General features: G+C 39.0%; 1 protein-coding gene across 4 annotated transcripts in view; it reads right to left on the bottom strand.

Moving 5' to 3' along the window:
* The window catches only part of Invs (inversin), a 104140-nt gene that overhangs the window by 24316 nt on the left and 66996 nt on the right, over window positions 1-12828 (bottom strand). For all 4 annotated transcript variants that reach the window (XM_042695286.1, XM_042695289.1, XM_042695287.1 and 1 more), the window contains 4 exons: window positions 9673-9782; window positions 6183-6354; window positions 2805-2960; window positions 2191-2420 (listed from right to left, as the gene is read on the bottom strand). In XM_042695286.1, coding sequence (XP_042551220.1) covers window positions 2191-2420; window positions 2805-2960; window positions 6183-6354; window positions 9673-9782 — 668 coding nt within the window. The remainder of the gene's footprint in view (window positions 1-2190; window positions 2421-2804; window positions 2961-6182; window positions 6355-9672; window positions 9783-12828) is intronic.

Below are 12828 nucleotides of genomic sequence, written 5' to 3'. Positions count from 1 at the left end.
CTCAAGGTTAGCACTCTACCACTTGAGCCACAGCACCACTTCCAGCTTTTTCTGCTTATGTGGTGCTGAGGAATTGAACCCGGCCTCCTGCATGCAAGGCAAGCGCTCTACCACTGAGCTACCTTTGCAATCTTTAGTTCAGAGAATAAATCAAAGTAGGAAGTTGAAAATATTTTAAAAAGGAAGAGAGAAATAACAAAATATCAGTGAACAGAACTAATATGAGAAAATCATTACAGTTTCTACAGATATAAAAGCAGTAAGCAACCAATTTTATGCAAATACATTTAATGTTTTGACTAACATGAACAAATTTCCTATAAGTTTCAACTTCCCAAAGACAAAAAGATAATAGACATAGGCTATTCTGACTTTCTGATTATTTTCTTTTCATCGTTGGAAGTTGAAACTTAAAGGAATTTGTTCATTTCATCACCTAAAGATCAGAAGTGAATTTTCCAAAATATTTAAGGAAGAAGGAATAGCAATCTTTTTTTTTTTTTTTTTGTCGGTCATGGGGCTTGAACTCTGGGCCTGGGCGCTGTCCCTCAGCTCTTCAGCTCAAGGCAAGCGCTCTATCACTTGAGCTACAGCACCACTTCCGGTTTTCTGGTGGTTTATTGGAGATAGGAGTCTCACGGTCTCTCCTGCCTGGGCTGGCTTTGAACCGCGATCCTCAGATCTCAGCCTCCTGAGTAGCTAGGATTATAGGCGTGAGCCACCAGCGCCTGGCAGGAATAGCAATCTTACATAAGGGTTGTTATGAGACTAAAAAGGACTACCACAGATGTTATCATGCCTAGAAAAACTAGCTTAATATATCACGTATGTGAGAAACTGACAACTTAGTTATAATAGAAAAAGTATAACAAATGATAAAGAGATGCATTCCCAAGTCAATAAAGACCATATTTTTCAATTGTTATTTTTACATATAGTAACAATCTTAATCAAAACTTGCTGAATGAATTGAGAATCTATTTTCTTAATTTATATAACTTTGTTATACAGATATGAATAAAAAACAATTATTTCTTAACTCTTTTGTTGATATCTGCATACCTGGCTACCAAAACCTGACAAGTACCAACACTAAAAGGAAAAAAGTCAGGGCTCAGTGCTGGCTAAATTGAGAGAAGCTGGTACCTTACTGCAGAGATGGAGCCATTATAGATTAACCAGTATATCTTTAGAAGTCATTTGGGTGTTATGCATCATAGATAATCACACTTAAGTACTATTTCTTTCTTTGATTCAATAATCTCACTTGGAGGGTAATTATTCTAAGGGAACAATGTGAAAGAAAAAAATTAAGTGAACAAAGATGATTTCAGCAACATTGTCTACAATACCAATGGAAAAGTGCCCAGCAAAAAGATTTTGAGGTCTGAAATGTGTGTGAAATTATCATTTAAATCCTGAATCCCCCAGTCTCAAATGTACCACATTAGGGTAATTATTCAAAACATGTGTTTTGGTTTTCTTACCTTCAAAAGAGAGTAATGATAGTAACTAATTTATAAGGGTATTTTAAGGATAAAATTAGCTATTAAAATATAAATTTAAGCTGGGCGCCACTGGCTCACACCTGTAATCCTAGCTACTCAGGAGGTTGAGATCTGAGGATCATGGTTCAAAGCCAGCCTGGGCAGGAAAGTCCATGAGACTCTTATCTCCAATAAACCACCAGAAAACCGGAAGTGGTGCTGTGGCTCAAGTGGTAGAGCGCTTTCCTTGTGTTGAAGCACTGAGGGATAGCGCCCAAGCCCTGAGTTCAAGCCCCACGACTGACCAAAAAAAAAAAAAAAATTTACATTTTTGGAATATTAAGCACTCATGATTATGAAGATTATACAGCAAATAAAAAATGTTAGTTGAATAAAAAAGATTGTAAAATCATATATCACGTATGTTTGTAAAATCATCTAATAAATTATATATACACATACACATATAGGCCATATTATATTTCAGACATTCACATTATTTCTAGTGTATATTCTAACTTAAAATGTGTAGAGATGATTATTTGAAGAGAATATCAACAAGCAAAAACTTGTGACTAGTGGGTAGCTTTGTGGGTGAGCTCTACATTTGGTAAAGCTCTACATTACGTAAGCTCATGATACAGAAGAAAGTGTCTAAACCTTTAGGCGCTAACTTCACCTATAAAGGACCCGGGATGGCTACCTCTTTGTCTTGGATGTTGGGGTCTGCATTGTTTTCCATGAGCACTGCCATGCAGTTGATGTATCCCCCGTATGCAGCACACTGCAAAGGGGTTCTCCCTGCGTAATCTTGCACGTTTGGATTGATCTTATTTTCTATCAATATCTGGCACACGTCAGCATTTCCTCCTAGTGCTGCCCAGTGTAGAAGTGAATGTCCATCTTGGTCAACGAGATCTACCCTTGCTCCACCTAGAAAAGGAAAAGAATAACAAAAATGTCTAATGTAGACAGCATTTATCAAAAAGAATCAAAGTTAAAAAAAATGTAGCAACAGTCTCAGTTGCTTTCTTCTCACTGAAATGCTTCCACATACACTGCTGACTCCAGATTTTTACAGTAAGCCTGTAAGTGGGTGAGGGCGAGAATCGCTCCCCAAATGACACTGAAAATCAGGCAGATAAAGTGACTTCCAAACTGCCACCAGGCAGAGCTAGTAGAACTGGAGTTTCCTGGTGCTAGGTTGAGGAATCCTACCATGTGGCTTCCAGTCATGTGATACTTTATTTCAAAAATGAGCGTGCAAGAATTCCCCCCTTTTGTGAGGGCTTCGAAGGAGTACTAGAATGAACTAACCTTTAATAAGTGTCTGAATCACATCTTTGTGTCCCATCTCACAGGCTCGGAAAAGTGGAGTGTGTTTCATGACGTCAGTGGCATCTACTTGAGCATCGTTTTCTAGTAGTAATTTCACGGTGCTGACGTGGCCAGAAAGGGCAGCCGCATGCAAAGCTAAGAAGGAAGAAAAAGAAAGTGCTAGACTGCTTAAAACTTTACTCTTCATTTTGCTGTGTGTCCTTTCCTCTTGTGACTTCTCTGTTACTGTGGATCAATGAGGTCCAAATCCTAAGGATTATCTAGTTTGTCATACTTTTCCCCTTCTGTCTTTCTCTTCTCATGTTTCTCTTCCTTTTTCTTTTTTGATTTTCAATAGTTTATTAAAGGAGAGGTGAAGCATCCGTTTCAAAGTGTACAAAAGGAAAAAAAACCTCATTGCAAATGAACAATTTACAGAATTACTGGCAAGACCAATCAAGGAGACACTGATAATACAAAAGTTTGATTGACTTCCAAGTGAACTGGAAACACATTGGAGTTTGTTGTTGCCCAGTGGTGTGGAACTGTACATGGCGTGGCTCCACAGGCAGTGGTCAGGCCGTGGGCCAGGCTGTGTGTGCAGGTCCTGCACAGCTCCTGGCAGGCTAGGATGGATAGCCCAGTCATTCTGCCCTTGTTCCTTAAAAGCATCTCTAAAAAGTCTGTGCATTCAATAATACCGTGTGTGTGTGTGTGTGTGTGTGTGTGTGTGTGTGTGAGAGAGAGAGAGAGAGAGAGAGAGAGAGAAACAGAGAAACAGAGACAGACAGAGAGAGAGAGAGAGAGAATATGTATTTTATTCATCCTTTTTAGTAGCCAGACATGAAACAGGTTTTTATTTTTTTTTTTGAAACAGGTTTTTCTCAACATTTGCATAGTTCTAAAAAAAAAATCTTGGTCACTAAAAATGTTGATCTGATAATTCAGCAATTCCTGGGCTGCAGGAAGAGAGCGGGGGCCTCACCTTCTTCCCTTTTTTTTTCTGTCATCTGAAGTGATATCATCTTATTAGTTATGAGTTTAATCTTTCCTCTTTTTGGAAAACAAAAAAATGACCAAGAGAAAAAATGCCTACCAATCTGCCCAGTAAGCACATGTCCCCTGGGGCTAACATGACTAGCGCTGTCAACCTTCTGTCCTCAGCCTGGTATGGGTGCTGTTCCTTTGGTTGGTCTGGGCACCTATGTAAAACCGAAAGTCCAGGTACTTGGCTGCCCCGAGGACATTTCCCCATTCAACATGGCTTCATGCAAGGCAGCTACTTTCTCAAGGTGCAAGTTAAGAAACATCTTACTCATTTCAATATTGGAGAAAAGCCTGAGAGATGAAATTTGGTCTCCCCTCTGGTGCCTTCTAATGAGTAATTTTGAGTATGTTTGTTGAGTATTCCTGCCATGTGTCTGCACTGCAGTCTTGACTTGTGCTGTCTCTTTAGGTTTGAACTAGCCATGCTGACAATCTAGATGCCTACATAAGTTCCTCTGAGTGTTAACGTTCCTGTAACGCTTACCATGGTGCCTCTTTCATGAACAGTGATCCACCTTTGCTTATAAGCAAGTCTAAAATACCTGTAAAAAATATAGCCTTTTAGGCTGTCTATTACTAAAAGATTACTGGGATTAGAAAATAGATAAGGTTACATTCTAGAAAGGGAGTAAATCAAATTTTAAAAAAAACATGATAAAAGCCATAACAATAAAGTGATGGGTAGTGATGAACTGTATAATGAATGTAATGAAAGTCTGGGAGAGTAGTTTTGATAGGACTGCTTTGCTGAGGAGCTGATATTTAAGTTGAGACCTGAGCCATAAAAATAGAGACAGTATTTCTGGGCCAAGGGAACAGTAGTACAGCCTAGGAAGGGTTGTCTGTGTATGGAAGGGCAGGGCAGCAACTGTACAATAAGGGTGAGTGAATGAGCTAAGTGAGAAAGGTAGAAAAGACTAGGGTATAAATGGCCATATAAGTTGGAATCATGAGAGACAAGGAAGGGCTTGAAACAGGGAAGGACAGATCAGATGAACAATTCAAGCGGATCTCTCTAGCTGCTGGGAAGAAATCTAATACAAATGTAAATGTTTACATTATTTATAAACTCAGTGTCTGATTTGTATCTGTCTGTATCATACCCCTATAGAAACTTAACATCTGCCGTGAGGCTTTGATGACAAAATCCTTCCAAAAGCTAAAGTGTTCTCATCAAATTGAAGCTGCCTAAAAACATCTAAAAAATATTCTAGATGGTATGCAGTCTCAGTATCAGAAGGAATATTAGTGTGTGTAGCGCCTACCATTCCCCTCTCCCCACAGGGCTGCACCAATAGTTTCAGCACCCAAGAAAGTCATATCCAGGACAATAGATAGATACAAAAGGCTCTAGAACACTTCTGTACATAAAAAAGCCATAACACTGTGAAGCCCAATGCTAAGTTTTATCCTGCTCAGTTCTACTGTATTAGTGTGTGATTTTTTTTTTTTCCTTCTGAGTTGGCATTAGGATATAGTACACAAAAAACAGACCTTCAAATTACAATGAATGCTAAAGCACATGCACCTATCTTTGTCTTTCTCTGTTAGAGAAAGATAGGAAGAAGTATCCATTATAAGCTTTTGATGCTAGGCTGACCAGAAGCTATGAAGCTTCTACCGTCACGGGAAGTTGTCTCTAAAATGGAAAATTCAGTATGCAGTCCTGCTATTCAACTCTGAGACAAGAACATAGTAAATGTGATGGGTGAGAGCACCCTGAGTTATGCGCATGCCTTAAATTCTGTGTTTCTAGAAATATAATGAGTAACTACAAAATAGGCAGTTTAAAAGGAAAGGTTGGGCTGGGAAGGTGGCTCAGTGGTAGAGTGCTTGCCTCGCATGCATGAGGCCCTGGGATCGATTCTTCAGCGCCACATAAGCAGAAAAAGCTGGAAGTGGCACTGTGGCTCAAGTGGTAGAGTGCTAGCCTTGAGCTGAAGAGCTGAGGGACAGCACTCAGGCCCAGAGTTCAGGCTGGCAAAAAAAAAAAAAAAAAAGGAAAAGGAAAGGTTTATGCTTTTTTTTACACAGGTAAGTGATCCGAAGAGTTCTTCTAATCATCTATAAGGACCAATGTCATAAGTCACATGTCACCATTCATCGGGTAGAAATGTACTAACTTTGGTTATAATACTTGGAAGAAATGTGCTATCCTGGAAAGCTCAAACTTGAAAAGAAAAGAACAAAGTTAAATAGCATTAGATTAGGGGCTATGATTTCAAATTGCCATTTTATAGTTCATAGTGCCATCTGCATTTTGGAGCCTGAATGAAAGTGAACTGAACCCGCCTTCCGGTTCTTACCTGTGACTTGTTTACCAGTTCTTACCTGTGCCTCCATATTTGTCTGCCATGTTAATATCAATGTCAGATTTCAAGCTCAGCATGGTCCTAAGAACATCATCGCTGCCCTTCCCTGCTGCCCACATAAAGGAAGTTCTTCCTTCGAGGTCTGAATCATCTTTCACTGAAGGATGTTTTAAAAACACTTCAACTGTTTCCTGCAAGAAAATTTCATTGAATATACTGATCTAGCCAGGCAATGGTAGCTCATGCCTGTAATCCTGGCTACTCAGGAGGTTGAGATCTGAAGATTGTAGTTCTAAGCCAGCCCAGGCAGAAAGCTCATGAGACTCTTATCTCCAATTAACCACCAAAAAAACAAAAGTCGAGCTGTGGCTCAAAGTGATACAGAGTGCTAGACTTCAGCATAAAAACTCAAGGACAGCTCCCAGGCTCTGAGTTCAAGCCTCATGACTTACCAAAAAAAAAAAAAAAAAAGGCACATCAATGCAAGAGGGTAACACTCTTTGTAGCAATAAGGCATCAATTATATATGTAACTTCCACTATGAGGCAAAGTATTCTTTCTTGCTTTTGAATCAAATGAAATTATCTTTTTGTGACTAACAAAATAATTTTCATTGAAAATAATTACCTTTTGCTGTTATAGATTAGTTTTAGTTTCCACAATACTTCAAAAACATAATGTAACTCCTTCATTCAACATCCTCAACATTGAGAATGACTATCTTCAATCAAGCCTTTTCAGTTCTGTGCTAGAGATGACAACAGACCCAGAAGTATCCAATGTCATGATCAACATTACAATATATATTTTCCTGGGCACTTTACAAGCATGTGTCTCTAGAGGAGGTAAATATATTACCTCACTACTCATTTTAATAATAAAAATGTTAAAGATGATTAGAGCATTTGTTAAATCGTGATTGAAAAGTGCTGAGAAATGCAGCATTCAATTCATTCAAACAAGTGCTCATGTAGTAGTTCTTATATTCAAGTCCTTCCTCAGGATTCCTTCCTCAAGTCCTTCCTGGCCGTGCTAATAGTGCCTAACAATAGAAGTTAATATTCCAACATTTTAAATTGTTTCTTTTCTCAGAATTTAGATTCTATACATTTTTAGAAAGATTTTTCCTTGGATGGCTATGAGAGTGTCAAGAAGTTTTCTGAAGACTGTGAGCAGACAAAAAATGTATAAAATATTGACTCAGTATTTTACAGGAAGAATCAATTCAATGGTTCATCTAATCCAGTCCTTCGTTTTACAGATGAACAAATTTATGTTCCAAGTCATAGGAATACTGGTGGCAGATACAGGAACTGGTGAATCACAGCATGCTTTCTAGTGTATAATATACTGTGTCTAAGTCTTAAGGTTGTGGAGTTACTGAGGTCTAATAGCCTAGCGCATCTAAGGTCTAGTATATATGTTCATTATGTATATTTGAATTAAGTGAAAGAATTTAAAAGGTTGAAGACTGTTATTTCATTTTCTTTTCCTGATTTGCAAATATAACTTAGTATATTTTTCCTAAAGATGAATGTTTGTAGGGATTTTTTGGTTTTTATTTTTGTGTTTTGCGAAAAACAAAACTGCTACATTTCTGAGCAAATAAAGGCAAAAGGGACCAAGGAGCTTGAAATAGTTAAGAAAATTTACAACTCCAGCTGGAAAATTATGCAAAGCAAATATCTCTCTGAAATAAACATCATAATGTTCTACCATTCTTTCTTCTCCCATTAGCATAGGTATGATTATTAGTATATATATATATATATATATATATATTTGTTCAATTTGGAGTTCACAGCTTAGGTTCAAGATGATAGGCAAGTAATTCAATGTCTTTGAACCTGGTTTGGTGGTTTTTAGCCTGTAAGTAGGATGACATGATTGATCTCATAGGCTTGTGTTGGATTACTGCTTGAGTTCTGATTTCCATAGAACAACTAGTCTAAGCTATGAATTTCTCATTGACTTGTAGTATAAAGAACTCCTCCTCAAAACACTACTTACTTTTTTTTTTTTTTTGGTTGGTAATGGGGGCTGACTCTGGGCCTGGGCGCTGTCCCTCAGCTCTTCAGCTCAAGGCTAGCGCCCTACCACTTGAGCCACAGCGCCACTTCTGGCTTTTTTCTGCTTACGTGGTGCTGAGGAATCGAACCCAAGGCCTCATGCAGGTGAGGCAAGCACTCTACCACTGAGCCAACTTCCCAGCCTTATTTTTTCTGGTATATTGAGACATTAGGGAAGATAACGTTTTGCCCAAACTCTAGGTAATAAATTAAATACATTTTTAGGAATGCCAAGAAGGAAAGGCTATAGATAATCTGGGCACAGAGAGTAAGAAAGGTATGAAAATAAGATATTCTAGCCATTTAGGATTCGATAGAGCATTTGTAGAAGTCAAGAAATTACACTCTGCTGATGATAGTGTTATTATAATGAGCCCATGGTTTCATTATATACACTCATGTAGAAGGCAAGCAGATTAACTACGACTGCTTTAACATGTGCCCCTTTGCATGAGTCTACTTCGCAGTTATTCAGACTTAGGGGGCAGAATTAGCCTGGACACTATCATTTTCTGGTTGGCTGAGTGCATAATGGATAAGAAAGTGCTGCAAAGGAAGGACTATTAATAATATTCAGTGTTTCTGTATTCCCTGACATCCACTCCAAGCTGGTGATTGAACTCAGGGGGCCTTGTGCTTGTTAGGTAAGCACTCTACCAGCCCAGCCATGTCTCTAATCCTTTTGCCTGTAGTTGTTTTTCAGATAATGTCTCAGGCCAACTTTGGCTGGCTGGCTTTGGATGGCAGTTCTATCCCTGTATCCTGAGTAGCTGGGATTAGAGTCATGGCTACCATATCTTGTGCATTCTATTTCTTAAATACTTGCTCAATGTTAAAAACTATAGTAGATGGTTATCATAAATTTTCTCTAATATTTACAACAATCCTGAAAGGAAATATAATTATCTTTTACATATTAAGAAATAAAAGAGAGACTAAGAAACTTGTTCAAGATCACACTGTTATAAAACCGAAGAGCTGGATTCTAGCCAAGGTTCTTGTGGTTTCAAAGACTTGCTTCACAATTCCGGACAGTTACTATCCACTAAGATTTCCTTATTTCTACAAAAGTAACCAAGTGATGAAAGTATACTTATCTATCATAAAACAAGCCATTATTACTGAGCACTCAAGTAAAATCTGCATAAAACTTCCCATGTGACTAGCAACTTTACAAAAACTCAGACTATAACTACATCACAGTCAGAGTTAGCAGTGTGCACAATTGTTGAAAGATAATGGCTGCACCAACACAAGCTAATTAGTGCCACAGAAGTGGTAAAAATCTGTCACCTTTCTGTTATTGCGCTAGAAGTTATCACTAGGACAAACTGGGTGAAGGGTACATGGGATCTTATATTTCTTGCAACTGCAAGTGAATCTACAATTGGCAAAAATTGTTTAAAAATAAAAAAAAAAGAATTGTTCTATCTTACTTACAGCAAAGTTACTCTGAGCTGCATAGTGCAGGGGTGTGGCTCCTTGGCTGTCCGATGGGATAGTTCCTGATTTATTTCTTTCTAAAAGAAGATGGACAATCTGTGCATGGCCTGAGAACAGACATAACAAAGTAGTTAACAAATATAAAGGATGCTAATTTTTAAGCTATTTAAAGAAGGCATGGAAGGTGGCTCAGTGGTAGAGTGCTTGCCTTGCATGCATGAGGCCCTAAGTTCTATTCCTCAGCACCACCTAAGTAGAAAAAAGCCAGGGGTGTCACTGTGGCTCAAGTGGTAGAATGCTAGCCCTGAGCTGAAGAGCTGAGGGGGAGTGCCCAGGCCCAGAGTTCCAGACCCATGACCGACAAAAAAAAAAGGCATAAGAATATACCTTATACTAAATGTGTGTACACACACACACACACACACACACACACACACACACACACACACACACACACACACACACATCTACCCCAGTACCAGGGTTTGAACTCAGGGCTTCACAGTTGCTTGGCTTGTTTGTTTGGCTGGCGCTGCTTGACCCATACCTCCAGCCCAGCATTTTGCTGGTGATGTTGGAGATGGAATCTCTAGGATTTTTTTTTTCAACTTTGGATGGCTTTGGACTGTAATCCTCTTGGTCTCAATTTCCGTAGTAGCTAGGATGGTAGATATGAGCTACCAGTTCCCATCAAAATGGTTTTGGAACAGCAGTCTCTAGTGAAGCCTCTTCTAACTTCCTATCAGGCTAAACCATAAAGGCTATTGTACTATTTTAATCCAAAAGGAAATGATACTGGGCGTAACTGCTCAACCGAGAGAAACGTTTTATGTATCGTGCCCCTGCACTCCCTAGCTTCATTCTGTACCAAAGAGTCTTTACTGTCTTAGTCTTTACTGTCCCTTGTTTTAAGGGTACACTGTGGAGTCAATCAGAACTGTGCAGTCCTTCTTTTCCACTGTTAAGGTAGACAAACTACTATACATTCATATCTCTAGAGCTTCCTGACCACTCCACCTAACCTGTCTTTCTCTGAGTTTTTGAATGCTTAGACAATGATTTCTAAACCCGCAAAACAAGAGGACTGGTGTGATGAGGCAGTGGTGGGATAATACTCTGCAGTAAGGGTTTGAGAAAGTGGTTTCTACAAGGGAAGAATTGTACAAGATCAAAGTACAAACATCTGGGTATAGTGGCACCTGTCTGTAACCCCAGCTGAGGAGCAGAGTTGGAAGAAGGGGTGGTCAAGGAGAAGCTGGGCTATAGAGAGAGTTCCAGGATAGCCCTAGGTATGAAGGGAGACTGCTTCAACAAAACAAAACAGCAAATCAGTATAGGGAACATTTTCATACTATCTATCACTACAGTAATATGGAATTGAGAACCAGACAATATAGAAGCAGCAAGCCGGGCGCTGGTGGTTCACACCTGTAATCCTAGCTACTCAGGAGGCTGAGATTTGAGGATTGAGGTTGAAAGCCAGCCTGGACAGGAAAGTCCATGAGACTCTTTTTTTTTTTTTTCTTTTTGGGTCCAGTCATGGGCCTGACTCTAGGCTTGGGTGCTGTCCCTCAGCTCTTCAGCTCAAAGCTAGCGCTCTACCACTTGAGCCACAGCGCCACTTCCGGCCTTTTTTTGCTTATGTGGTGCTGAGGAATCAAACCCAGGGCCTCATGCATGCAAGGCAAGCGCTCTACCACTGCGCCACCTTCCCAGCCCCTCCATGAGACTCTTATCTCCAACAGACCACCGGAAAACTGGAAGTGGTGCTGTGGCTCAAGTGGTAGAGTGGTCATCTTGAGTTAAGGAGTTCTGGGATAGCGCGCAGGCCCAGAGTTCAAGCCCCACGACTGATAAAAAAAAAAAAAAAAAAGCTGGACAAAGGGACCTCATCTACTTGCTCTTCATAACTAGATTTCTTCATGAGACAAATGTAGGATCAAAGGCAACCTGGGTCACATAGTTAATCTAAACCCATTTCATTTTATGTAATGAACAAAAAGAAAATTTCAGTAAAAAGTATAAGAAAACATACTGTAGAACAGGAAAAACGAAATGTCAAGAGAAAGTTAAAGAGCATACCTTAGATATGGCCTAAAGAAAAATCGAGAGGAAGAATTCAGTAGACTGGCATCTTCTACTTAGTGTAAAAAGAAATGTCTTCCATGAAGCAGAAACAGAATTCCCTTAGAAGAAAACACATGGAAAGGCAATGGAAAGAGATGAAAGAAGATATGATGAGGTAAAAAGAAACAGGGATGAGAGAAGGAAATGGAAATACAATCTAAATTACAATCTCTGTAAGAGGAGGAAAGAAAACAGAATTTGTGGAATCAAAAGTCAGCTTAGATATGTGGAGATAAATTTGCCAATTATACCCACATTCTAGAGGAAAGGAAAAGAAGATGAAATCACACCTTGAAACGAAACCTAAGTCAGAATTACTAAATGACCAGAAAACTGAATGCAGCTATAAAATCAAGATAATAATACGCTCATTTTTATAGTAACAAATACCAAAAGAATGAGTAAAAGGTGATACATTCTTTTGTCTTAAAGAAGTGGGAGTGAATGAATGAATGCTGCTCTTGACTCCTACTCAGCCTTAAAATGTTCTTATTTGTTTACTTTTTTATTTTTATTTCTGGTACTCAGGGTTGAATTTAGGGCCTTGTGCTTTCTTAGCTTTTTTAGAGCTTGGGGCTCTACCATTTCAGCTATACGTCTACCTCCAGCTTTGGCTGGCTAACTGGAGGTAAGGATCTCATGGATTTCCCTGCCCAGGTTGGCTGGGAGCCCCAGTCTTCGGATCACAGCCTCCAGAGTAGTGTGAGCCACTGGCACTTGGTTCAGAATGTTCTTGATAAACTTAAAAGCAACCACTAGGAAAGCTTAAAGATGTTCTTAAAATATTAGGTAATTCTAAACAAAGTAACAGCAACAAACCTAATCCACATACCAAACCGTATAAAACAAAGCCAACAGGAAACAATTAGAAAAAAGGTCTTAAGATGCTAAAAGACCACAGTATTTGTGTTTTAGCCATGATAAAGGATAGGACTACATTAAATGAGAAAAAGTCTCAGAGTATAGAAATCTGACCTTCTTATCTAAAAAATGATCCCCTAAAAGGTTATGTGAAAGATAAATGTG

This window comes from Dipodomys spectabilis, unplaced genomic scaffold (assembly GCF_019054845.1).
Source record: "Dipodomys spectabilis isolate Male_0828 unplaced genomic scaffold, ASM1905484v1 ptg000006l, whole genome shotgun sequence".
In the NCBI taxonomy this organism is placed as follows: Eukaryota; Metazoa; Chordata; class Mammalia; order Rodentia; family Heteromyidae; genus Dipodomys; species Dipodomys spectabilis.
This window is presented reverse-complemented; position numbering and strand designations above follow the sequence as displayed.